A 25,720-nucleotide genomic window follows, 5' to 3' on the forward strand; every position below is an offset into this window, starting at 1 on the left:
GTGGTGAGGCTGTCCAGAGGTGTGACCTACCCACTTTCCGTGAGTGCCCAGTGCCTGCTGTCTGCCGGCCGGGGGGGTCCTCTGGCCCCGGCCTCTATCTCCTTGCCCAAGGGAGTTTTCCTCACGGCCCTCAGCCCTGCCTGACGTTTCACCGCACACTTAAGCATAGGTATTGTATCTCTGCCTGGGCAGAATGTAAGCTTCCTACCAGGTGGGACACCTGCTGTGTGCTTGGCACCTTGTCAGTGCTCTGTGCTTTGAGTCATATCTCTGACCCCATCCGCCTCTGCTGGGAAGCCCCCTTGGGTTGGGCAGTCTTGCATCCCGGCCTGTTTTGGGTAAAGGTACCCTCTCCCCACTTCCAGGCTCTGGGCCTCGGTGTGAGAACCCCGTCGACGTCTGTGCTCCACCAGCTGCAGTGCCCACTCTCCTCCCCTTTGCTCTCGGAGCCTGTCTTCAGGGCCGTGGCAGAGCGCCGGGGCCTCCTTGGAGCATCCTCTGCCACGGCCCTCACCTGGCTACCTCCCTTGTAACAGCCCCGGGGCCCTGCACCGCCTGCAGAGCTGTGTGTGTGCCGGCATTCCTACCCTTCCTGCCCTGTGTGGCCACCACGTTTTTCGTCATTTACTCTTCCTAACCACGTGTGGGGGAGGGTAGTGCGCATCCTCATTTTATAGATGTGCAGCCTAGAGCCAAGTGCGGTTAGGTGGCTTGCGCACGCCGCAGAGCCAGGCAGGGGCAGAGCTGGCCCAGGTCCCTTTCTCCGCTTCAGGGCTTTGGGGCTGAGACTCTGCCGCCCGCAGGTGTGGTTGGGACTGGCTGCAAGCAGCCGTGGGATGCAGCCTCCCAGGCTGCTCTGGTCCGCCGCTCATGTCTCATGGCGCTCAGACACCTCCACCCTCCCTGCTGCTGGCGGCTCTGGTTTCACCCTGGCAGCAGGAGCTCGGCCTGGGGGAGCACGTGGGTGGGGGTGTTCCCACTCCTGGCCCGAGAGACGTGGGGTGTGGGATGGGACATTGTGGGCGGTCCTCCTGAGCTGGGGTGTGTCACCTTCCTGGAGTGTGGGTGGTGGCCAGCCCTCTGTGGCGTGGCATCATAGAAATGATAGGGATTTGCTACCCAAATACCTGAGAGGAGCCTTGGTGGCCCACGCCCCGAGCCCGGGCAAGCGGCTTCCCCCCACTTCTGTTTCCTCCTCTGTGACCTGGGCTGCCAGTCCCTGCCATGTGTCCCTTCCCAGGGAAGCACTGCAGGACAACAGTGCCCCACGTTGTCATGGCAGGGGAGGAGCCCAGCTGCTGTGGGCCTCCCCCACGGGTCCACGTCCTCTGCCCTCCCCACATGTAGGAGCCGCTGTTGGAGGTGGCCCTGGGGACTTGTCTTCTCAGCATGCGTTGCTCTGCTCTCTAGCCTGTCCTGGCTCTCCCCAGAACAAGGGATGTGTGTAGGTAGGGGGGATCTGTCCCCTTCAAAGGCTGAGAGCTTCTGCCCCCCCCCCCCCCCCCCCCGCCTCAGGGTCCTCAGTGATGGGGCTCGCGTGGGTATGGCCTCTCTCCAGGCAGCCAGGCCTCCAGGTGGTCACCCTCTCTGAGTTACTTTTCCTGCCAGACCCTGTGCAGGGTCCTGGGCAGAACCCAGCCCTGGTGCCCGGGAGCCCCTGGCAGAGGATGATAGCCATGCGGGACAGGTGCTGTGACAGTGTGCAGATGGCGTGCAGCTGTGCAAGGCAGGCAGGGAGCAGACTGGACCTGGGCCTCAGCTGGATGCTGTGGTTCCCTGCTGGCCCACCCAGGAGTCAGGATCAGGTAGGCTGTGTGTGCAGGTGGTGGCATGTAATGGCTGTACCGGCAGTCCCACCAGCTTCTGCTGGCCCCCTCCTGGCCACAACTGGGGCAGAGGCAGTGCCGACAGCCGGGACTGTCAGCGGCCTGTGGGTGTCCAACTGAACTCCACTTCCAACTACCCTGGGCAGCTGCGCCACAGCTGCTGAAAGTGATGAGCTCTGGTGCTCTACTCCCGAGCCAGGAGTCCTCTGGAGGTCAAGGCCAGAGGTCAGACAGTTCTCACCACCCCCCCCCCCATTTTATGGTTGAGGAAACCAAAGCTCAGAGAAGTGAAGAGACTTGGGCGAGCTGACACAGGAGTTGGTGGCAGAGCTGGGACTGGAACCCACTGTATCAGCTGCATGCAATGCCTGCACCTGGCCCACTCCTCTGAGGGAAAACAGGTCACTGTCCCTGGCCGGCCTCCAGGGAAGGCTTTGTTGTGGAGAGAAGAAAGAAAGAATTTGGGGAGACCTGCAGCACAGGGGCAGACACAGAAGCCCAGACTGAGACCGACTGCCTGCCTCTGGCTGAGTGACCTTGGCCGTGTAGCACCACCACAGTGGGGGTGTGGTGCTGGAGTCACAGGAGTCCAAGCACCTGTTCAAGCGCTTTGCGGCCCAGAACTTGTCTCCTGGGCATCATGCGTGTCACTCGGCCCTGCAGGGAGGGGTCCTAGGGTGCCGGGGAATGGCTAGAGCGGAGCTCTGCTCTTGCCATCCCCTCTGAGCCCTCCTGACGCCCACCCTGCACCAGCCCTGGCAGGGTACTGGGGTTCGCCATAGACCCGACCCAGGCCTGGCCCCCAGGCAGCTTCCAATCTGATGAAAAGACAGTGTGTTTGTCTGAACTGACGGTGCGTGCCAGGAAGGGAGCCTAGAGCCCCATGGAGGCTGGCGTTCTCTCTCTCCTTCATCTGCAGTGCTGGTCTGGCCTGCTTCCACTCTCAGATTTCCTCCCTGTCGTGGCAAGGCAGCTCCAGCCAGCTCTGGGCTTGTGGGTGGTCTTTAGAATTGACGACCCAAGAGAAGGAAAGCCCTTCTCTCTCCAAAAACGCCAGACACGTGGCTTTAGCTTGTTGTCGGAGGTGAACAGAGCAGGGCAGACAAGCAATGACTTGATGTTCCTTAGGTCCCCTGGGGGTTCCCACTGCGGTCTAGGGTTCAGCATCCCTGGACGGGCTAGCTCCCAAGGCTGGGCTCTGCCGTCAGCCAGGTTGGTCCGAGGCGGCCTGGCCCCCAGCATTCCAACAGCTCACAGAGGCTGCTGATGCCACTGTGCCTGGACCACACTTGGGTAGAAAGTGCTAGAAGCCACTCTGTCTTCTCTCTGCTGGGCACAGCCTGCCTGCCCTGAGTAGAACAGGGTCTCACCTGCCCCTGAACCATTCTGGAGCAGCCGTGGCTCCTGCGGCAGGTCCGGGAGGCAGAGCCACGCCGGATCACGCTGGAGGCCCTCAGACTCCCTGGGAAGCGGGAGTTTGAGAAGGGGGTGAAGGAGCAGTTATGACCGCTGGCCCAGCCTGGTGGCCTGGCTGCTGCTCGTGCTTTGCCGAGTGGAATGGGGAGTGTCAGATGCTCGTGAGCACTGGATCCCGGCCGTGCGCCGGCCTGTAGCAGGGAGCCACTGTCGCATGGGAAGCAGAGCCAGGGTCAGAACTCTGGTCTGACTCTTCCATGCCATAGCACGCCCCCTCCCTCTGATCCGTCAGACCAGGTAAAGGGGATGGACCCATGCCAGGCCTGGCATCTCCCGTGCACCTCCTCAAAGTCACAGCCATCGGCCACTTTCTGCCAACGACAAGTGTGTGAGTGTCTTCTCCCCCACCCCCGGAAGTCTGCTATGTACCTGTTGCTCTGCAGATTTGAAGGACAAGCAAAGGCCTGAGTGTCAGCCCCGAATCCTTCTCCCTCCCCACCCCCAGGCGAAAGGTCATGAGACCCTCTAGGACAAGGGTTGTAATGAATCCTCTGTGCTCTGGGCCTTGCACGGAGTGGGTGGTGTGAAGGAATGTTTGACCAGCACACAACAGGCGCTCAGAGAAGGCATGCAGCTGGGGCTCAGCACAGAGGGGGTGTGATATGGCAGCTGGAGGGAATGGGGAATGGGTTAGCAGCCCTGCCCGGGCCCCTCCCCAGTGTGGCCTCTCCTGCCATCTCCAGGCTTCGTGGGGCCACAGCCACAGTGCCAACTTCATGGGCACACCTTGTCCTCACTTCCAGGCTTGGCGCTGGCTTGGTACTGGCATAGTGTCCTCCAGGTTGCCCAGGGCTCCCTGGGCCCTGGGAGCTTTGCACAAACAAAAACTCCCATGCAGTTTCTCCCCGGGCCGTGAGCTTGGGCACTGGAGATGAAGCCGGAAGAGTCAGTCCCTCTGAAGGTGGCCTGGTGGGGGTGGGAGCATGCTGCTGGGACAAGTGGTATCCGCCGCAGGGGATCGGGGGTGGGAGAGCAGGGACTGGGGATGCTCAAAGTACACTTGGAGGAAAAACATTGCCTACTGGATGTTGACCCTCTGTCCTTGGCCTTGCAGCCACAGCTCGCAAAGATTAAATATTTGCGCTGGATGCAGGTACAGCCTAAGCACCGGAGTTGTACTGGGGTGGAGGAGAGCAGCTGGTCCCTGAGGCCCCTGTACGTGCTTCATCTGCTCTCCACGATGGCCCTGGGAGGGGACACTGTCCCCACTGTGTGTACACAGCCCAGAGTTGCAAAGGGCAGGAATCTGAAGCCAGACCTGACCCTGCAGCCACGTGCCTGTCACCTGGAAGGCACCTGCGGGGGAGGGGGAGGCTGGTGGTGGGCTGACGTGTCCCCTCTGCCGCAGGTGCTGGCTCCAGCATCCTCGCCGCCCTCCAGGACCTCTTCTCTGTCACCTGGCTCAATAGGTCCAAGGTGGAAAAGCAGCTCCAGGTCATCTCGGTGCTCCAGTGGGTCCTGTCCTTCCTCGTGCTGGGTAAGCTGCGGCTCGGACGGGGGGAGTCTGGGCCGGCAGGGACTCTGCACGGCCGCCCCGTGGTCTCCTCGCGCTTACCCCTACTTCTGGGGCTCCAGATCAAGGGCTCTAGCCTGCGGCTGTCAGGAGGGCTCGGCAGCATCCCGCGGGAGGTGGCAGTGTGGTTCCCACTGTACAGATGGGAATCCCGAGTCTCAGAGAAGGTGGGGGCCCTGCCCAAAGGCACACAGATGTAGAGCCAGGTCTGTGGGCCCCCAGTGCCTGTGCCTAGCAACCAGCATTGTCCTACTGTGGGGCCGCTTTGCCCTCCGGCATTAGGCTTCAGTCCTGGCAGTGCTACCCACGGGCCCTGTGACCCTGCGACCCTGCGTGGGTCACTCCAGCTCTCAGCACATCTGTTTCCCCATTTCGAACGTGTCTACTTCACATGGCTTTCATGGCACCGGGAGATGAGGAATGAGAGTGCCTGGCCCAGGGTTGGGCATGCTGAGCCCCCATGATGCAGGCACTGTTGGTCGGGCAGCCCCTGGAGCCCACCCCAGCCCTCGCCCACCCACCCTGCTGCTTCCTACAGCTGCCGGCTTCACGCCCATGCTGTTTTATCCCAGCACCGCCCACATCAGTGCCTTGGTTGCTGCTTCTGCAGGTCTGGCTGGATGTCACCGTGCCCCCAGTTGTCACCCAGGCCTGGGTCAGGACTACTGGGTCATCTGGGAGGAGGGAACAGACCCTGGTGTCCTTACCCAGGCCTCTGCATGCTCAGCATAGCAAGTGGCGTCCCTGGTGCATCGGGCATGGACACGCCTGCTGCTGGGCCTCACAGGGCACAGCCCAGCACCGGGCAGCCAGTCCCTCCTGCCACCCACTCTCCAGGGCTGTCAGGCCGAGGGGATTGGCAGGAGCTTCCAGGCCAGTGCTGAGCGGCCGTCAGGGCACAGGCAAGGACGAGGGAGCTCTTTGTTGAAGCCCCAAAGTGTGCCAGGCCTTTGACATGTCCTCCTTCGAATCCCTACTGCCCGAGCCTGCCAAGCTCATGAAATGGCCGAACTGGGGTATAAGCAAGAAGCCAAGTGCATGCTCGCTGGGGAGCCTGGGCTGCACAGAACCAGCCTACATTTTTAGCCCAAGAGTGGGCTTAGGGGGCCATGAACCCCCTCTAGCAAGCCGCAGACCTACCAGTGTGAGCGTCTGCATGTCTTCTGGGGAGAGGGACCATAGCTGTGGGCAGGTCCTTCCAAGGACACAGGGCCTCAGAAAGAAAAAGACACACTAGTTAGGGGAGCAGAGCAAATTGAAGTGGCCCTCCACAGGGACCAGCTCCCCCCCCCCTCCCACCAATAATGAATATTTAGCTGCTGATTACAATCCTTGGGGAGGGAGCACAGTGCGACCACCAGGCTTTGTTGAGATAAGGAGGAGAGGTCCAGGGAGGACAGAGCCTTGCTCAAGGTCTCACAAGGAGAAAGTAGTGGGGCCAGCACCAGAACCCAGGGACTCTTATCAGCTCCACCGCTCTGCAGGGCCCCTGCTTGTCCCCAGAAGCCCCCACTGTCCTTGTCTGAGTGGTCGGAGCTCAGCTGGTAGGGGGCTGAGCAGCTGGAGGAAGCCCAGCCTACGCAGCATGCCATGGGGATTCCTCCAGCTGTGGTTAATGATTGAGCCAGCCCCGCCACAGCCACAGCCCAGAAACCAGCCCAGCATCTTCCCAACGCCCTGTGTGGGCGGGAGCCGGGCCTGTAGGACAGGGTAGGTCTGCTAAGCTCTGCTAATGAGCACCCTGAGCGCGGCCGCTCCCTCCCACTGCCTCGCAGCCTGCCGGCTGGGACTCACCTGCTGGCACAGAGGCCTCCCTCTGCACAGGGCTTGTCACCGTTTTTACGCCATTGGGCCCCTCTGGCATTCTGGGGAAGGCTGTGGGCCTCAGTGGGGATTTCGCTTTGTTTTAATTTTTTATTTTTCCATGAGATGCAGAAAGAGACACACATACACACAAAGAAAAAGAATACTCAGCTACTGCTTCACTCCCACATGCCCATGATGGCTAGTACTGGGCCAGGCAGAAGCCGGGAGCCAGGAACTCCATCCAAGCCTCCCACACGGGTGACAGGGACCCAGCAAATTATCACTGGCGGGAACCATGAGCAGGAAGCTAGACTCAAGGGCTAGAGCTGGGCAAGGAGCCCAGGTACCCCAATGTGGGACACCAGTGTCTTACCTGGCATCTAAACCACCGACCTGGAAGTGGGGCAGCCAGGACTTGAACTATGGGATGCTAGTATCGCAGGCAGCAGCTTTACCCACCACACCACAGCACTGGCCCTGACCTTAGTGCATTTATTTATTTATTTATTTTAGATTTATTTTATTTATTTGAAAGAGTTACAGAGAGAGGTAGAGACAGAGAGAGGTCTTCCATTGGTTCACTCCCCAATTGGCCACAACAGCCGGAGCTGCGCCTATCTGAAGCCAGGAGCCAGGAGCTTCCTCCAGGTCTCCCATGCTGGTGCAGGGCCCAAGAACCTGGGCCATCCCACACTGCTTTTCCAGGCCATAGCAGAGAGCTGGATTGGAAGAGGAGCAGTCGGAACTAGAACCGGCGCCCATGTGGGATGTTGGCGCCTCAGGCCAGGGCTTAAACCCACTGCGCCACATTACTGGCCCCAACCTTATTGCTTTTAAATGTTCAATACAAAATACACTGGATTTCAAAGGAAGCCAAGGATATTGACATGTAAATGTCTACACATTGGAGAAAAGCCAATTACACATATAGTGACACACGCACTATCTTATTACTTCCAATAAAAAGACCTAGCAAGAGGTAGTAATTACTGTAATGGTCAAGTAGCGAGGAGAAGGAATGAGTTTTCAGGACATCTGCCGTTGCTGGGATGCGACATGGAAGTCCCTTTGTCAGCCTGGGATCATGTCACGAGGAGTGCTGATCCGTTGTGGTTTGTGACACATAAGTGAAAGAAATGCTGAATTTCCGTGAGAGGAAAGTGGGTGTTTGGATGTCCTTTCCTTCCAGTCCAGATCCACGGACACTCACTGAGGGCCAGGGTGTGTGTGAAGTCACCACCCGCTCCTTCCATCTCCGCCACGCTATGGGGAATTGTGGCCAGGGAGCCTGTCGGGCGCGTGGCGGGGGCCTCCGGCACCCGGGCTATTTAGTCTCAGAGTCTGCGCTCTTCATCAGCTCCCACCACTGGGCGTCTGATCGCTGCTTGCCTCCTGGGCTTGGGGCTGCAGAATTGTGTCTCGAGCTGCTGGGCCCCCATGCCACACAGGTGTCCTGAGCCTCCCCCTGGGGGAGCCAGCCTGTTCGCCACACCTCCCGGGCCCAGAGGGATCAGTGCCTGCCGCAGCCCCACCACCTAGGAGGGTGGGACTGGGAGCACAGGACTGGATTCTGAGAAAGCAGTGGGGGTGGGGTGGGGTTCCGTCCTCCCTCGCGCTCAGGAAGCCCTTCTGGTGTTGGCTGCTGGGGGAGAATGCATCTGCCTGGGTTTCAGTGCCTGAGGTGCTCAGGCCGAGGGCCTGCCTGCAGGAGGCAGTCCCCCGGCGAGGGAGGAGACGCCAGGGCCAGGGCTAGATCCAGGAACGCCGTGTCTCCCTGCTGGTTCTTCTTCCCCACGCAGCCACCTACGGAGAGGCCAGCTGGGGCGGGACGCCCTCTGCGGAGAGTCAGTCACTAGGCAGTGGGGCCTGGGGCTTCAGACTGCTCAGAGCCTCCTGACATCTGGGCCCACCCAGGCCCTCCCGGGAGTGCCCACCTGGCCTCTGCAAGAGCTCGGAGACCTGTGGCAGTGGGGGCCAGGATGGTCCCTTTCCTAGGCCTACAAAAGGAGACCTGGGGCAAACTGCTGGCCAGGGTGATCTGGGGCGCGGCCACACATGGCCCTGTGTTGTGGCCTTGGCCCCTGCCTTGCCTTCAGCAGGTACTGCGGGCACACGGCCTCCCGGGCCTGTACTTTCACCTCCTGAGCTGCTCCTGGGCACTGTGATCACACCTTCCAACGCACCTGTGCCCTGGGTCTAGCCCCCCCCCCTCCCCCCAGGACAGGCCAGCTCAGGAGTCTGGGGTAGGATGCTTCCCTGCCCTCAGGTTACGGGGAGTGCGCCTCTGGGCCTGTCCTGTCCCATGGGAACCCAAAGGAGGCTGAGCGGGGGGCGGGGAACCCCGGAAGCAGGCCCTGGGGTGCCCATGGCTCGCTCAGTGTCCAGTGGCGGGTGGGCACACAGCAGGGCTCGTCCTCCCCGAGTCGGGTGTGTGTGTGGGGGGTTGCTGGCAGGGGCCCACGCCTCTAGCAAGCAGGGGTCCTCGCTGCTGCTGGTCCTGTGCCATGTGCCAGGGTGCAAAAAAGCCGTGGCCTGCTTGTGTGGGGCCCTCGGAGGTGAGAGACCGAGGCGGGCAGTGGACGCTCGCTGAAGAGAGGAGATCTGAGCAAGGCCTTGAAGGCTGGCAAAGATCAGAGGGAGAGAAGTGCTGATGAGGGCCTGGAGGGTGAGCCGGGGGCCGGCCCAGCCCTGTCCAGTGCTTTGCTTCTGTTCTGTGCCAGGCAGGCCCGCCTCCGGGGGGCCTCCTAGAGGAGGAGTGGGCTGTGGGCTGTGCTCCCTCCCTATTGCCATGGTAGCCGTGCTGGGCCCTGGCACAGGTGGGACGTGCAGGGAGGAGACAGACCCAGGAGACGAACCCGGGCTGTGCTGTCTGTCAGCGGCTGCAGCTGGGGACCCCCAGGCCCACAGCTTCGGCTGCGCCTGGCTTGGTGCCCCTGTAGTGCACTCGCACTGCACAGAGGGGAGGCCGAGGCCCTGACCGCGGCCCCCACCTCCCCCAGGAGTGGCCTGCAGCGTCATCCTCATGTACACCTTCTGCACCGACTGCTGGCTCCTCGCCGTGCTCTACTTCACCTGGTTGGCCTTCGACTGGAACACGCCCAAGAAAGGTGAGAGCTGTGCCCCCCCCCAGCCCCGACCCCGCACCGCCCCGTTGCACCAGCCCAGGCGCCTCATCATGGGCTCTGTGGGAGACGCCCTGGTCCAGTCCGGTGGGTGGTCTTGTGGGAGGGACCGGAGGGACCTCGTGGGAAGGGTCTCTAACCAAACGCCCCCACCCCTGCTTCTCCCCTGGAAGGTGGCAGGAGATCGCAGTGGGTGCGGAACTGGGCTGTGTGGCGCTACTTCCGAGACTACTTCCCCATCCAGGTAAAGGCTGTGCTCGTTAGCCTGGGTCTGTAGGAACGCAGGGCGGAGCTGCACTGCGGCCCAGCCCACCTGTCCACGGTGGCCGCAAGTGCTGAGCTGGGCAGTGTGGGATCCTGTACCGTGAGCATCTGCGGACTCTACCCTGCTTTATGCAGGATTTGAGGCAGCTTGGGACACACGGGATACCATAGCAGGTAAAGAGCAAAATCAACACGTAGGGGGAAAATACAAGTATTTCAGACATAATAAGCAGCACACTTGTTGCAGGTGAACTTCATATTCAGCTCAGAGCTTCCTGGCAGTCAAGGCAGAAAGGGAAACATGATAGTTCTTGATTTCTTGTCTTGGGCAAGGAGGAGGTGTATTGGTTCCTTGGCAGAAATAAGACTTATTACAACATTTGAATGTAAAAGATGAGAGCCATAGGATAGCATACATTATGACCAGTGCTGGCCTACCATAGAGCAGAATTTAGGCACAGGTGTTTACACAGTGCATAAGATGCATCTCCTCTCAGAGTGTCTGGGTTTAAGCCCTGGCTCTGCTTCCAATTGTAACTTCTTGCTACTGTGCACCCTGGGAGGCAGCAGTGGTGGCTCAAGAACTTGGCTCCCTGTCACTCACATGGGAGACCTACACTGAGTTCTGGGCTCCTCATTTCAGCCTGGCCCAACCCCGACTATTTCTGGCATTTGGGGAGTTAATTTTTTTTAATTTTAAAGATTTTTATTTATTTATTTGAGAAGTAGAATTACAGAGAGAGGAGAGACAGAGAGAAAGGTCTTCCATCTGCTGCAATGGCTGGAGCTGGGCCAATCCAAAGCCAGGAGCCAGTGGCTTCTTCCAGGTCTCCCACGCAGGTGCAGGGGCCCAAGCACTTGAGCCATCTTCTACAGCTTTCCCAGGCCACAGCAGAGAGCTGGATCTGAAGTGGAGCAACCGGCACATGAACCAGGGTCCATGTGGGATGCTGGTGCCACAGGCAGAGGCTTAGCTTACTGCACTACAGCGCTGGCCCCTAGGAAGTGAAATTTTTAAAAATTTAAAGAAAAGGCGTAATTCAAAACGCTGGGGGATTTCTCAAGAGCAGAACTAAGGCAGGTCAAGTGCATCTGCCTGGCCCCCGGCTGGAACTCACAGTGGCAGGTCCCAGGGGCCCGCGCTCCTCCCCGAGCTCCTCCTGTAGAAACACCCTTGTCACGGCCGGCTGGGGCTCGTGGTGGTGGGAGCAAGGGCCCCGGCAATCTGCGTGCAGTGAACGAAGCCTGTGAGCTGGCGGCCAGCATACTCGGCCAGCCCGCAAGGACGAGCAGCACCGAGGCGGGGGGGTGGGGATGGGAGGCGCAGCACGCAGAATCAGAAGGAGAGTCTCTTTTATTTGGAGCTTGCCTGCCCCTTTCCCTCAAGAGTCTTCCGTAGCCCGTGAGGCCAGCATTCACCAGATGCCCGGTCTACGGAAGCCGACCCGGAGGAGCTGGGAGCCGCCGAGCCGAGATTCCAGATTCCACTGCTGTCCTGGGCTTTGCCACAGCCCTGCCTTTGTGCGCAGCAGCCCCAGGGCACCCCACATGGCAGCCGCTCAGGCTTCTTCCCGTGGGCCCGCAGGACGGAGACGGGCAAAGCCCAGTGCCCAGGGCAGGGCATGGTCTCCACTGAGACATCACCCCCCCCCAACCCCCGCCGCATGAAGTCAGGCCCAGGTGACCTCTGGGTTTCCTTCTTGCTTCTCCAGTGGCTGTCCTGGGCCCTGCACTGCTCTTCTGAGCACCTGTGTTCTCCGGGCCGCCCTGAGGCCGGACAGGATACATGGGGGCAGTCCGGCTTTCAGTCTCAGCGCCATGCCTCCGGCCCCTGCCCGGGTCTGCAGTGCAGGCTGACGCTGTGGGCCGTGCTGCTGCCTGGCACGCCAGCAGACTCCTAAAGCTTTTCCCCTGCCTGGCTGGCTCCCTGGGCCCCCAGCCCCAGCACAGCTGCGGCAGTGGCTAACGAGTGGAGGTGGCATGTGAGCACATGATGCCAGGTGGTGTACCCTGGCTGCTGTGAGTCGGTGACTAAGACATCCTGGCCTACTGCCTGGGGGAGGTGGCTGTGTAACTCTACATTCCTCCGCTGCCTGCAGTAGTGTGGGGGTGGCCCCGGGCCGGCTCCCTCTGTCCACCCCAGCCCTTCCCAGGACCTTGCTGCTCCTTGGGCTCCCGGCCCCTCTGCTGACCCCCATCTCAGGCTGTTGCTGCTGGGCGGGTGGGGAGCATGTTGCATCATGGGACCTGAACCTCTCGTTTTGGAGGTGAGGAAACCGAGTCCAAGGAGGGGCAGGGACTTGTCTGGGCTGCACAGCAGGTCCGGGGCAGCGTTGGAGCTGCAGCCCAGCCCTCCTGGATCTGGGCCCCAGGGCCTTTGCACTGAACTCCTGCTGCCTGTTCCTCTGGGACGATCAGCCCTCTGGTTTCCACACTAGGCTGATCCCCACTCCCGGGGTCCAGCTGACCCCCCCTTGCTGTTGGAGGTCTGGGTTCAAGTTCCAGCCTTGCCACCATTCGCTGACCCTATGCTGGGCAGGGGGACACAGAAGAGTCAGCCCCGGCTGCTGTACCACGGTGAGCACTGTCTGATGGCTCCTGCCAGCCTCTGTCCCTCTCTCAAGCTCACTGTGCTGCATTTGCAAACTGCGGCTGTGCACGTGAGAAAAAGCAGTGCATTGGAGTTGGAAGTGAGCAGTGGCCAGTGCTGGGACGTTGAACCATCCCTGCTGTCTCCTTGCTTCAGGGACCCGGCCTCAGTGTCCTCATAGGCCCCTGTGGCCTGGAGTCTGGTAGCATGCCCGCCCCACCCCACAGGATGACGTGAAAGATTGGCGGTCAGGCCTGGGGCAGGTCAGTGTCCCTCCCGCCTGATCGCCACTCTCCCAAAAGATCCGAACAAGCCCAGTGTCCTTATCACCTCTCTGTTCCAAGAAGTCAGCTGGGAATCAGAGCCACAGTGCTCGTGCGAGCTGGCCCTGCGAGGGCCCCTGGGTGCCAGGACTGAGGCCAGCTGGGCCCGAGACAGCCTGGGACGTTGAACCTCAACCTGAGGCCGAGGCTGGACTCTGCCCCTGCCCCTGGGGCCTCTGTGCTTTGGGGCTCTGACGTCAACTCTGAGGCTCTGTAGGGTTGGGTGTGACCCTCCTGTTCCCTGCCCTCTTTCCTGGCCTCTTGCCAAGGCTTATGTAACGTAACTTAACGTAACATGTGGAAGTTTCCCCACCCTCACATTGCATTCTCCGAAGGGCTCTTTGCCACCAGACCAGCCCAGTGGGCAGACAGTGCCTTCTCCTGGGTGTGTGTGGCAGCAGCCACCGCTGGGACCCCTGGCTGCTGGGAAGGGAGTGGGCAGTGCCAGGGTCACCGTGCCTGAGGTGCACGCAGGATCTCTGCAGAGGGGACTGGGGAGGACCGTCTGGGCTTAGACGGACAGTCGGAAGCGTAGAGAGGAGAGATGGTCCCCTCCTGTGCCCCTGCGTCCCTCTGCTGCCTGCCCTGCTGGGTAGGCTGAGGCACAGCTGCTGCTTCTCTGGGCCCACCGTGCCTTTCCTGTCTGGGAGGCAGGCTGGGAGTGACCTGCCAGGAATGTGTCCCAGCTCACATTAACCAGCAGGCCTGGCCTGGACACCCCGCCGGGCTGGGGCTTGGCCCTGGGAAGCAGTCAGGGGACACAGTGCTTCCACCAGCAGTGCCTGTTGAACAGACTCCCAGCGAACAGACTCCCAGCGCCCAGGGCCCTGGGCCTGCACTTAACCTTGGCAGGGGAGGGGAGGAGGAGATGGTGGACAGAGCCAGCTGGGTCTCAGAGGCCAGCGGAATGCTCTCCACCTTGTCATCCAGGCGGCGGCTTAGATCTGGGGACTCCGCCAGCTCGTTCTGTCCCTGGGGCTCTTGATGACATGACAGGCCTGGGCCTGGCCATCGCCATCAGCTTAGGAGCACGTTCCCAGCCCCCACCTCGGTAGAGGCTGGCATGTGTGCTCTCCAGCTGACCCGGTGGGGGCGGAGCTGTTGGTTAGGAGGCAAAAGCCCCGGTAACCTCAGCTCCTCTCGGGACCACTTCCGCCACCCCTGCCCCACAGGCCAGGGCTTAGGCTGCTGCTGTGCCCCACTTGGGGGTGGGCACCTGGGAGTCGGCTGGGCTTTTGAGCTGCTTTTATCTGCTTGCCAGAGGCCAAGTAGGGGAAAGGATCCGAGTGTCCCCCACACTGGGGCCATACAGGCAGGTGCAGCGCTGGGGATGGCGCCAGCCACCCTGTGCCTCCCCGCCAGGCATCCATCACCTACCGATTGGGACCTTTGTCTTCTGAGGTAGCGCCCCCTCCCCCCAATCTGTGCGCAAGGTCCTTTGGAAGCCTCAGCCAGGTTTCCAAATCTGGAGTCATGGAGAATGCAGGCATTTGGCACCATGCCTGTGGTCAGGACTCTGCTCGCTGCTCGGGAGTGTTAGGGGCGCCCTTCTCCTGAGAAGCGGAGGTCAAAGACTTGGATCCTTGTCCTTGGGAGCCATATCCCTAGCTGCGTAGTCCTGAGAGCAGGCAGAGGTGTGGACAGAGGTGCCCTTTGAAGTGTTGCGTTTGCGGAACTGCCCAGACGCCTGCCGGCCAGGGTGCAAGTCCGTCCCGAGGGAACTGGGTGCGTCGGTAGAAAATGGGGGTAACAGCCACATCAACCGCAGCACCTGAACGTGTAGTTTAAGCAGAAACTGTTGGCGTAGAAAAAGGTCTCGCTGTGCCAGAGCTGCCCGTGGGGAGGGTGGGAGCGGCGGCCCTTCCCAGTCTCCTGTTACGTCACTGAGCTCTGAAAGCTCTCCATGGGGATTTGTTATGCTTGTCATCGGGGGCAAAAAGTGATAGTTCCCCAACAGAAGGCTGTCACCTTCCCTTCCCTCCACCCCGTCCCAGGCTGGGGGCCTCTCACTGCACCACCCCAGCCCTCCAAGCCAGCAGCCTTGGGGCAGGGGCCGGCCTGGAGGGAGCCCAGGACAACTTTGTTGGTAGAGCCGCACCCCGCCCAGGCCGGCTGCAGCACGGCACTGGGCAGCCGATTGCCCTGTCCTGTCCTGCCTCAGGACGTGAGCTGCGCGTCGGTGCCTGGCAGGAAGTTTCCATTCAGGCCAGCAGCACGCCCTGTTCTCTGGGCCCGGGAGATGGAGCTGGGCAGCTCAGTTCCTTCTGTGAGCTGTTAAGAGCCCTCCAAGAGGCTCAGTGTCGGGGGAGACTGTCAGTGGGGGTGGAGCTTGCAGCCGAGGTCCCAGTCGCCTTGGACTTGGACTTTACCCTGATGGACGCTGGGTGCCTCTCCTTAGTCTGAGACTGGCAGGGGTTGCATTTAGGCTTTAGAACAATTCAGATGCCTCTGAGGAGGAGGATGGGCCCAGAGGAGGAAGGCAGCAGGGGCAGAGTGCAAGAGAGAGGAGCTGGCATGTGATTGGCTGAGGCATAAGGGAATGAGGGAGAAAAGTCCCCACACCCAGGGGCCAGGTGTTGAGAGATAGGGATCAAGTGTGGGGTCACCGCAGCTCCAGAGGCCTGGCACGGGTCCTTCCCCACCCTCTAAGCGTGCCTGGGTGCCCCCTCCCTGCCAGTTCCCACTGACCTTGGCTTTCCCCACAGCTGGTAAAGACGCACAACCTGCTGACCACCAGGAACTATATCTTTGGATACCACCCGCACGGCATCATGGGCCTGGGTGCCTTCTGTAACTTCAGCACGGAGGCCACTGAAGTGAGCAAGAAGTTCCCTGGCATCAGGCCCTACCTGGCCACGCTGGCTGGCAACTTCCGGATGCCCGTGCTGAGGGAGTACCTGATGTCTGGAGGTGAGCGTCGCCTCCATCCGCTGGCTTCCCGGGTTTGGGCCGGCGCTGCTCTGTGGAGGAGGGTGATGTGGGCACCCAGCTCGCCGGGCCCTGCTGTGAAGTATCTGCCCCAGACCTAGCAGGAGCACTGGCATGCTGGAGTCCCATCCGCCCCAGGGACCCCTTTTCTGGGCACCCCAGCCCTTGTGTTGCCCTCTCTACAACTTGACCATTGTCTGTGGCGCTGCCCTCTGACCTCTATCAGCCCAGTTCACTGGGATCCCCAGCAGCAAGCACAAGCCCAACAGAGTCAGAGCCTCAGGGAATGTTCGCAAAGCAAACAAGTTCCTAGAACAACCTTCTATCGTTATGCCCATCTTACAGATAAGTAAACCGAGGCTCAGCAAAACGATTTGTTAAAGCAGCTTGCACGTGGCTGGGTTAGGTGCCGGGCCCAGTCCTGGGCTTTCTGTGTCATGTTCGACAGTGTCCTTCCTTGAGCAGTCCTGACCGTGTGTCCCTCCCTGCCCCGCAGGCATCTGCCCCGTCAACCGGGACACCATCGACTACCTCCTGTCCAAGAATGGGAGCGGCAACGCCATCATCATCGTCGTGGGGGGCGCAGCTGAGTCCCTGAGCTCCATGCCCGGCAAGAACGCCGTCACGCTGCGCAACCGCAAAGGCTTCGTGAAGCTGGCTCTGCGCCACGGGTCAGTGCCTCCCGCACACATGCACACACGTGCACATGCACGCACACACCCGTGCACACCCCACGGCAATAGGCACCTTGCCTCTGGGGATGGGGCCCAGCCCCCCAAGGAAGGCCTAGGAGGGAAGGCAGGTGGAGCTCACACCACGTGGTTTGGGCCAGGCTTGCCCAAGTGCAGGCTGAGTACCTGGGTGTGGCAAGGGTGGGGCCTACTGGTGGGCTGAGAGGTGGGCTCTTCTGTAGCAGGGGCCGAGACGTGCATGTGGCCAGGAAAACCAGAGGCCAGGCAGGGAGGCGAGGCTGGAGGCCGCGGGGAGGCCAGCGGAGGTGACCTGAGGATGAGCAGGAAGGAGCTGGCAGCTTTCCAGAGAGCCAGGGCCGCATTCCTTGTTGCCCACCTGCTCATCACCTCCCGTTGACAAAGCACATCCCACCCTATGTGCGCCTGCTTCTGCTCCCCAGCAACCCAGCAGGTGGTCACGGCCCCAGCTCCCTCTGGGGAACACCCAGTGAGGCTAAGGGACCCAGCCAAGGGCTAAAGCGTGCAGACTCCAGCTGCACTGCTCTCCTGTCACATCTGGCGCCAGGGTGATGGACCCCAGCAGCGGCCAGGCCTGGACGGGAGCCCGGGCTGCACACACCATGTGGAGAAGGCATGGGTGTCCCGGAGTGTGGCCACAGGACCTTGCCTCAGGCAGAAGAGGCTGCTCGGCAGGACCCTGGCCTGGCCAGCCCCTGGGGGCACCGTCACGTCACGCGGGTCCTTGCCTGCAGGGGAGGGAGGATGGACAGTTAGTGACAACACAGTGTGAGTCCACAGCTGGCAGAGGCTGGTGGATGGGATAGGGAGGCAAGCACGGAGGATGCGGGCACAGAGTGGAGAGTGGTGTGTGGGCAGAGGGCCCTTCACAGCCTGGTGCGGGGGGCACAGGAGCTCAGACTGCCCTCCCAGAAGATTCCAGGGCACCCCGGGGGCAACGGGGCAGCCGGGCCGGCGTCTGGGCTGCCAGCAGGCACCGAAGCCAATGATGGGGCCATGGCAGAACAGGGCCTTTTCCCTTTCAGAGCCGACCTGGTTCCCACCTACTCCTTCGGGGAGAACGAGGTATACAAGCAGGTGATCTTCGAGGAGGGCTCCTGGGGCCGATGGGTCCAGAAGAAGTTCCAGAAATACATCGGCTTTGCTCCCTGCATCTTCCACGGCCGAGGCCTCTTCTCCCCGGACACCTGGGGGCTGGTGCCCTACTCCAAGCCCATCACTACCGTCGGTGAGCCCTGTGGCTGCACTGTTAGCCCGGAGGGCTTCGTGTGCCGGCTGTGGGTGGTGGGGTGGGGCAGGGCAGGGCAGAGGCCCATTGCTGGTTGGAAAGGTGCACTGTGCCCGCTGGTCTACCAGGAAGACACACTGCCACGGAGACCCTGACGGCAGGGAGAGGGGGTGCCTCGCGGGTGCCATCGAAGGCATGGCACACCCCACAGAGCAGGCGACTCTTATGCAAGCTGGCTGGAATTCTGCAGCCGGACAGGGGAGGAAGAGAGTGTTTGGGAGGCAGCATCCTAAGTGAGGGTGCAGTACACCTGGAAAATAGAGCGGTGGGAAGGGCAGCCCAAACAGCCGTGCTTGGCTCCCAGCTATGTGCTCGTGCGTGTCTTTGGGGCAACTTAGAGGATTCCAGAGAGCGACCTATTGAGAAGAGTGTGTGCACAAATGTGTGTACATGTGTGCATGTGTTTGGACACAGGTTTGCACACTTGTATGTGCACACGGGTGGGTGTGTGCATGTTGGTATGTATGCATGTATACTTGTGTGTGCACATGGGTGTGCGTGTGTATGTTGACATGTATGCATGTACACTTGTGCATACACAGGGTAGGTGTGTACATGTCTTTATGTGTGTACACGTGTGTGTATGAGTGGGTGTGTGCATGTTGGTATGTATGCATATATACTTGCACATGGGTAGGTGTGTACTTGTTGGCATGTTTGTGTATACACGTGTGTACATGTACACATGGATGAGTGTGTGTTGGTATGTGTGTATGCACACAGGTGTTTACATGTTAGTATGTGTATATGTGTGTGTACACATGAGTGAGTGTGCATGTTTGTATGCATGCATGTACACTTGTATGTGCACACAGGTGGGTTGTACATGTTGGTATGAATGTGTGTACAATTGTGTGTGCTCACAGGTGGGTGGTATATGTGCATGTACACTTGTATGCACATGGGTGGGTGTGTGCATGTTGGTGTGTGTGTACACGTGTGTACATGTACACATGGGTGAGCGTGCACTCCCCTGCACAGTGTGGCTGGCAAAGGCAGTGGCCCCTGGGTCATGACAAGGACCGTGCTCAACACCTCGAGAATGGAAACCTGCCCTTGCCTTTGGGAAGGGAGGGTGGAGACTGACACTTTAACGTGCCCCTTGGGGCTACTAGATAGAAAACGGGTTAACAAATGGAAGCTAGAGAGCATTCCAGAAGCGTCTGTGGTCCTTGGTGGCTGGGCCTGAGGGAGCGGCCATGGAGAGGGAAGAGAAGTGCAGGAGTGTGGCAGAGACTTGGGAGCTGGCCTTCAGGGCCGGGCTGGCCGTGGAGAGGAAAGCAGGGTAGATCACAAGGCCACACGGCGTGGGGATGCTGGTCGCCTCCTCACTCTCCCTCCCACCCCGCGTTTCAGCGCACGACACAGCGCTCACAGAACCCCCAGCAGAGCCGAGGCTGTGTGACAGCCGTGGAAACTGGGGCTGAGAGGCCTGCCGGGATCGGATCGCCCAGCAGCTGCTTAGCAGCTGTGTGGCCCTGTGCGCGTCTCTTCCCAGGCCCTGTGCTTCAGTCTTCTCGTCTGTGAAAGGGGGCACACTGAGAGGGAGCGCATGGAGCAGTCGGCTCGCAGAGCATGTGGGGTGCTGACTAACCAGAGGCCTCTACCCCTCCGTCCCTGCAGTGGGGGAGCCCATCACCATCCCCAAGCTGGAGCACCCGACCCAGCAGGACATCGACCTGTACCACGCCATGTACATGGAGGCCCTGGTGAAGCTGTTCGACAAGCACAAGACCAAGTTTGGCCTCCCGGAGAGCGAGGTCCTCGAGGTGAACTGAGCCCGCCCCTGGAGGCCAGCTCCCAGAAGGAAGCAGCTGCAAATCATTTTCTACCGAGTTCTCAAGTGCTTTTTGTTCTGTAAATTTAGAAGCGTCATGGGTGTCTGTGGGTTATTTAAAAGAAATTATACTTTGTTAAACCATGGCAATGTTAGGTCTTTTTTGAGGAGGAAAATGTCACTGCCTACAGCTCTCCCCTTTCTGTCCTGTGCTGTCCCAGGTGGCGGCTGACACGGCTGGGCCTCCACGTCCACCTCTTGCCCTCCCAAAGTGAGGGTGCACACTTGGCCCTGGTCAGCAGGGAAGGAGGGAAGGCTGGCCCCCAGGGACTCTGGCCAGGTGGCGCACTGGCTGTCTGCGGCCAGCAGGGAGACGGGCAGCAGGTGCATGTGCGGGGCTTGACAGGGCAGCACGTGGAGGGCACCGCGGTTGTCCCCGTTTGGGGAAGGCCTGGGTGGGCGACTGGAATGCTCCGCCTTGACTCTCCTTTCAGCCCCTCACCCACCCCCAGTCTCAGATCTGCCTCCTGGGGGAGGCGAGGGTGCCAGCAACTGTGCTGGGGACCAGGGTGGGCCCAGACCCACCAGCCTCCACGTTCTGGAGTGGGGGTGGCCTCAGCACAGGCTCAGTGCCAGCCCAACCCACCACCCCCAAGTGTGAGGGTGAGGAAGGGCCCGTCTTCTAGTCACAGAGGGGCCTGGCCTACTGCACAGCACATTGGTCCCAAGACAAGAGGTGCGGGCCCCCGGCCTCGCCCTTCTGTGGCTTTGTGTGGGTGCCGACCCGGGGAAGAGCCCCAGCCCCTACTCCGTGGCTTCTGTTTGTATCCTGTCGGACTTTTGTATATTCCCGACGAATAAACGAAAACGAGAAGCCTCTGTGAGTGATGGCCGTGTGTGACACACCTTTGGCCCCCAGGGAACTGCTGTATGTGGCATAGCCTGTGCTGAGAACCGGTCACCTCAGCATTGAGCAGCTGCAGGCACTGACTGGGGGTCTCAGGGCCGCTGTCCCCCAGGGCCACATCGGCTGGGGAGGGGGCCAACTCTGCAGGTGTCACCAGGCTTGGCGGAGGAGGCAAACATTCACTTCCTGGCCAGCTGTTGACCTGAGGCCACTCTCAGATCCTTGCCTCCTGGGCCTTTCCAAGGGGCAGCTCCCAACACAGCAGAGAAAGTGAGCAGGAGGAACCAGGGTGCCAAGAGCAAAGTGGCCCCGCCCCTTACGACTGCACCTTCACTGACGTCCTGAGCCCTCCTGCTGTGTTCTGGTCATTAGAGGCCAGCACACACTTCAGTGGAGGGGATTGTACAAGGGGCACAAAGCAGGCAACATGAAGCACAAGACTCGTGCCCAGCTGGAAGCTTCTAGAATGGCTGAACTGGATCACTCAGACTGTGGTCCCTGCCCTGGCTTCAGCCATAGCACAAAGGGAGAGACCTGGGCTGCCGTCACGCTAATGATTACGAGATCTCACAGGATGGCACACCATGACTCCAATTTGTTTTTTTTTTTTTTTACATTATTTTCATTTTATTTGAAAGGTAGAGAGATCTTCTAGCTGCTGTTTCTCTCCTCAAATGCCTGTAACACCCAGGACTGACCAGGTCAGGCCAGAGCCAGGAGCCTGGAACAGGGATGGCACAGACCCCAGTACTGGAGCCATCACCTGCCTCCCAGGATGCATGTTAGCAGGACGCTGGATCATAAGCGGAGGAGCTGGGATTTGAACCAGGCTCCCCGATGTGGGGTGTGGGCATTCCTGAACGCCCACCCCCTCAATTCTGTTCAGTGAATTCTGGGAACGCATCCAGCACAGGGGGCTCAGGTCAGAGGTCAGGCATTTCCTTCAGGACACGGCAGGGCGGGGAGCCTGTTTCCTGCTGAGAGTCTAAGCCCCAGCCTGGGGCTGACTCAGGGCTGATGGTAACCCCCAGCTTCTGGTTCAGGCCAACCCCTGGCCCTAGTCCAGCCTCCCGTTACTCTCAAGCATTACTCTTGTGAGTAGTGGACATCTGTCGCACACTAGGAAACTCAGCCATCCCTGCCTCGGGACAGCAGGGCTAATGCCCAGGTCCCAGACGCCCGAGGGATCTCCTAGTAGTGGAGCCCAGCCCTACTCTTAAGCTGAGCAGGAGGGACCCAGGTAGGTGCTGTGAGCATTGTCTTGGGACAGGGAACTGGAACCTCCTGTACCCAGAAGCCACTCTACCCTTTTTGGGGTGCTACTGCAGCCTCCTCCTGGCTTCTGCCTGTGGTTCCCAGAAATGGCCACAAGGGGGCACTGAGGATGGCTCTGAGGCCAAGGCCACAGCTGCTCAAACCGTTTATCCACCTTCTACTCTGGGCTTAGTGAAAGTAAAATCTTGGACTCACAGATGCTCAGAACTAGACAGAAACCTAGAAATTATCCAGAGCCACTCCTCCTACCTGGGGAAATTGGCCACGGGGTGTGCCTTTCATCTGGGCGGATCCGGGAACATTACCACGAGCCGCCTCTGGGTGGCCCCAAGGGCTTCTCAGTCCTGGGGTGTTCGTAATGTAATCAGGCAGCAGAAATGAAAAACACTCATCTTTCAGATTTTTTAGAAGTTCATTTATTCGAAAGAGAAACAGATCTTCCATCTGCTGGTTTACTTCCCAAATGCCTCCAACAGCCAAGTCTGGGCCAAGCCAAAGCCAGGAGCCTGGCACTCCATCCTGGTCTCCCACGAGGGTGGTAGGGGCACCAGGACCTGTGCCTGCAGCAGCTGGATCAGAAGCAGAGGCTGGAATCAAACCCTGCACTCCTGATATGGGATGCGGGAGTCCTGAGTAGAGGCTCCCACCTGCTGCACCACTGTGCCCACCCCGTCTTTAAAACTAACCCTCGCCTCCTATTATGTGTCCTGTCCGGTCCCAGACGTCACCACTGTGCACCATCAGCAGAACATGGTGGACTCTGCTCTCCCCAACTCCAGTGCCTGCACGCTGATGCTACTGTTGGAACGTCTCTCAAATCCCTCCCTCCTTCCTTGTCCTTGAGAGCATGCACTAATGAGTGTGGGATCCAGCTGGAGACACTGCCAAGACACCATGCCAATTTACGTCTCTGAGCCTCAGCTGCTGCTTCTGTAAAATGGGCAGAATCCCTACACCTGAATAAATGAGATAATGGGTAGCACGATACAGGCTAGGTGAATGAAGTGTTCATCTCGGGCCTTGGCCCACAGCTGCGAGTGTGATCATCACCACGGAACTGAGCGCCCCGTGTCCTGGCTTCTTTGCACCTCATGGTTCCTGCTGCCGTCGAAGTGGCCTGCTGCTTGCCCTTCTGCTTTGCTTTGCTTTCTGTTTCTCTTCTTTCCAATAGAAGTTGTATGGAGATGCAATCTGCATGCCGTAAATTGCACCGTTTTTAATTGCACAGGACAGTCGCTTTCCTACATTCACCAAGTGCACATCAGTCAGCACTCTCCCAATTCCACGGTATTTCCATCGCCCTCATTTAATGAGTTACAATGGGGTCTCTAGGAGAGAGAGAGAAACAAGGACTTCCCCAACCCCTGGCTTCAGCCACTTTAAAAAAAATGTATTTATTCGAGGAGGAGGAGAGAACTCGTAAGATAGCCGTTCCCCCAAATGCCCTCAGTAACCCTGGCTGGGGAACCCAGGAGCCAGGAATCACCCAGGTCTCCCATGTAGGTGGCAGGAGCCTAGTAACTTGAGCCAACACCGCTGCCTCCCAGGGCCTGCATTAGTGCTGGAGTTAGGAATCACAGCTGACAGTCAGAGCCAGGCACATGGGTGGGACTTGGGTGTCCTAACCAGAGTTAACCTACAGGCCAGATGTCCTCCCGGAATTGTGGTGGATTGAGAAGGCTGTGCCAAGATGGTGCTGGCAAGCAAGCATCAGTTATTCAGGAAATGGCTTCAGAACCCACCTGGAGCCTGCCTGGCAACAGGCAGTGATTGGTTACAGCATACACCGCCCCTTGACTGGATTGGATGCCTTGGCTATATAAGCTGCTGCACCAACTAAACTAAAACGAGTCTGTGAGCTGCTCGCCTCTGGCCCACTTTCACCCAGCTCCCTTTGTCTGTGTTGTGACTCTGCACCTCTTGCCCCCACCACGCTTCTCCTTTCAGAACGAATCCACAGCAACACCAAACCACAATTTCTGTAACAAAATCACGCACCATATGTATTTCTTTTTCACTCCCCAAATGGCAACAGCTGGGGCTGGTCTGGGCCAAAGCCAGGATCCCACATGCGTCACAGGGTTTGGGCCATTGCCTACTGCCTTCCCAAGTGCATTGGCAGAGAACTGGATCGGAAGCGGAGCAGCGGGAATGCGAAGCTGCACTCCAGTGTGGGACGCTGGCCCTGCAGGTGCAGCATAGCTGCCTGGGCCACAACACCAGCCCCTCTTTCTGTCTGTCTTCCTTTATTTATTTATTTATTTGTTAATTGTTGTGTTTGTTTCTGAGAGGCAGAGACATGGAGAGAGCTTCCATCCACATTCACTCCCCACATGCCCGCATGGCTGGAGCCAGGAACTTAATACAAGCCTCTTACGTGGGCAGCGGGGACCTGACCAATTGACCCATCACTTGCTGCCTCCCAGGGTCTGCATTAATAGGAAGTTGCAAGCAGATGCTGGGTGCAGCAGAATAAGACGTGGATGTCTCAAGTGGCGTCTTAACCGCCAGGCCGAACATCTGCCCCCGCCCCATCTATGTTTCAAACTTCTTTTCCGTATTCCTGTTTTCTTTCCTTGTGAACTCTTTTTCAAAAATATTTTTTCATCACTTTCTGTTTAAGATCTTTTACTTCATGTATTTTCATCTAATTTTTTGTCACGCATACATACAATCTTCCATTTTTTTTCATACAAATCACAATAGCACACATTTAAAAACATTCCTTTTCTCAGTTCTTTTGTTTTTAAAGATTAGTTATTTAAAAGTCAGAGTTAGAGAGAGAGAGAGAGATCTTCCATCCACTAGTTTGCTCCTCGAGTGGCTGCAACAGCTAGGGCTGAGCCAGGACAAAGCCAGGAACCAGGAGCTCCTTCCAGGTCTCCCACATGGGTGCAGCAGCCCAAGCACTTGGACCTTCCTCTACTGCTTTCCAGACACATTAGCAGGGAGCTGACTCAGAAGTGGCGCAGCCAGGATTTAAACTGGTGCCCAGATGGGATGCCAGGGTGACAGGCAGCAGCTTTTACGCGCTACCCCCTGGCACTGGCCCCTCCTTCTCTCAGTTCTAAAATATCAAGTGATTTTTAACATTTCTGAAAACTGGATCAGGTTGAGTGTCCCTTATCTGAAATGCTGGGGATGATGAATCTCAGACTCTTCACATGTAGATGATGAGGTAGCTTGGAGATGAGACCCAAGTCTAAACATACTCGTTATGCATGTATCACATATACACCATTTGCATAGCATGAGACAATTTTATACGATATTTTTGCTGCAGCCCCTCACATAAAGTCAGGTATGGAATTTTTCACTTGTGGCATCCTGTTAGCACCCACATTTTGGATTTTGGAGTATTGCAAATTTTAGATTTTCACATTAGGGATGTTCAACCTTTATATCAAAGTATTTTTTTGTAATTAAACACAAATTATATTTTTTGCATTCAATGTATCTAGTATAAAATTGTGTTCTGAAAACAAACATGACTTCATTGTATAATTTAACATATATGCAGAAACGCTCTTCCATGAGAGACAATTAAAAATATTGGAGTGAGACGGCGTTTGAATCCCAGCTCAACTCTCAAAACATGTGACTTGGGGCGAGTGACCTGGCGGCCTTGGCTTTCTGATCTCATGGCTCTGTTGCTGGCGACACAAAAGCCGCGGCAACAATGCCTGGCAAGGGATCCTGCGCTCAGTAAGTTGGTAGCCTTTTTTAAGCTCTGAGCTTCAGGGAGCATTACCTGACCTCTCCCCGCTTCTACAAAACCCCATTGTTGTAGCCCCAAGTAAGCTAATTAAAATCTAAGCTTTAATAAGAAAAATGTAATGAAAAAGGCCAAACATAAATACGTCTTCATTTTGGTTGTGGGTAATAGATGACTGTGTAATGAACATTACAAGATTT

At 58.6% G+C, this 25,720-nt stretch overlaps 1 protein-coding gene across 2 annotated transcripts in view; it reads left to right on the top strand.

Moving 5' to 3' along the window:
• DGAT2 (diacylglycerol O-acyltransferase 2) overlaps positions 1–25,291 on the top strand; it is a 33,127-nt gene extending 7,836 nt beyond the window's left edge. For both annotated transcript variants that reach the window (XM_008263828.5, XM_051822288.3), the window contains exons 2-8: positions 4,651–4,779; positions 9,621–9,728; positions 9,917–9,987; positions 15,626–15,830; positions 16,345–16,519; positions 17,584–17,786; positions 19,470–25,291. In XM_008263828.5, coding sequence (XP_008262050.1) covers positions 4,651–4,779; positions 9,621–9,728; positions 9,917–9,987; positions 15,626–15,830; positions 16,345–16,519; positions 17,584–17,786; positions 19,470–19,624 — 1,046 coding nt within the window. In that variant the 3' untranslated portion in view covers positions 19,625–25,291. The remainder of the gene's footprint in view (positions 1–4,650; positions 4,780–9,620; positions 9,729–9,916; positions 9,988–15,625; positions 15,831–16,344; positions 16,520–17,583; positions 17,787–19,469) is intronic.
• Positions 25,292–25,720: the final 429 nt, after the last annotated feature.

The sequence above is a fragment of the Oryctolagus cuniculus genome, chromosome 1, assembly GCF_051225735.1.
Source record: "Oryctolagus cuniculus isolate XC-2025 breed Fujian yellow rabbit chromosome 1, ASM5122573v1, whole genome shotgun sequence".
Taxonomy (NCBI): Eukaryota; Metazoa; Chordata; class Mammalia; order Lagomorpha; family Leporidae; genus Oryctolagus; species Oryctolagus cuniculus.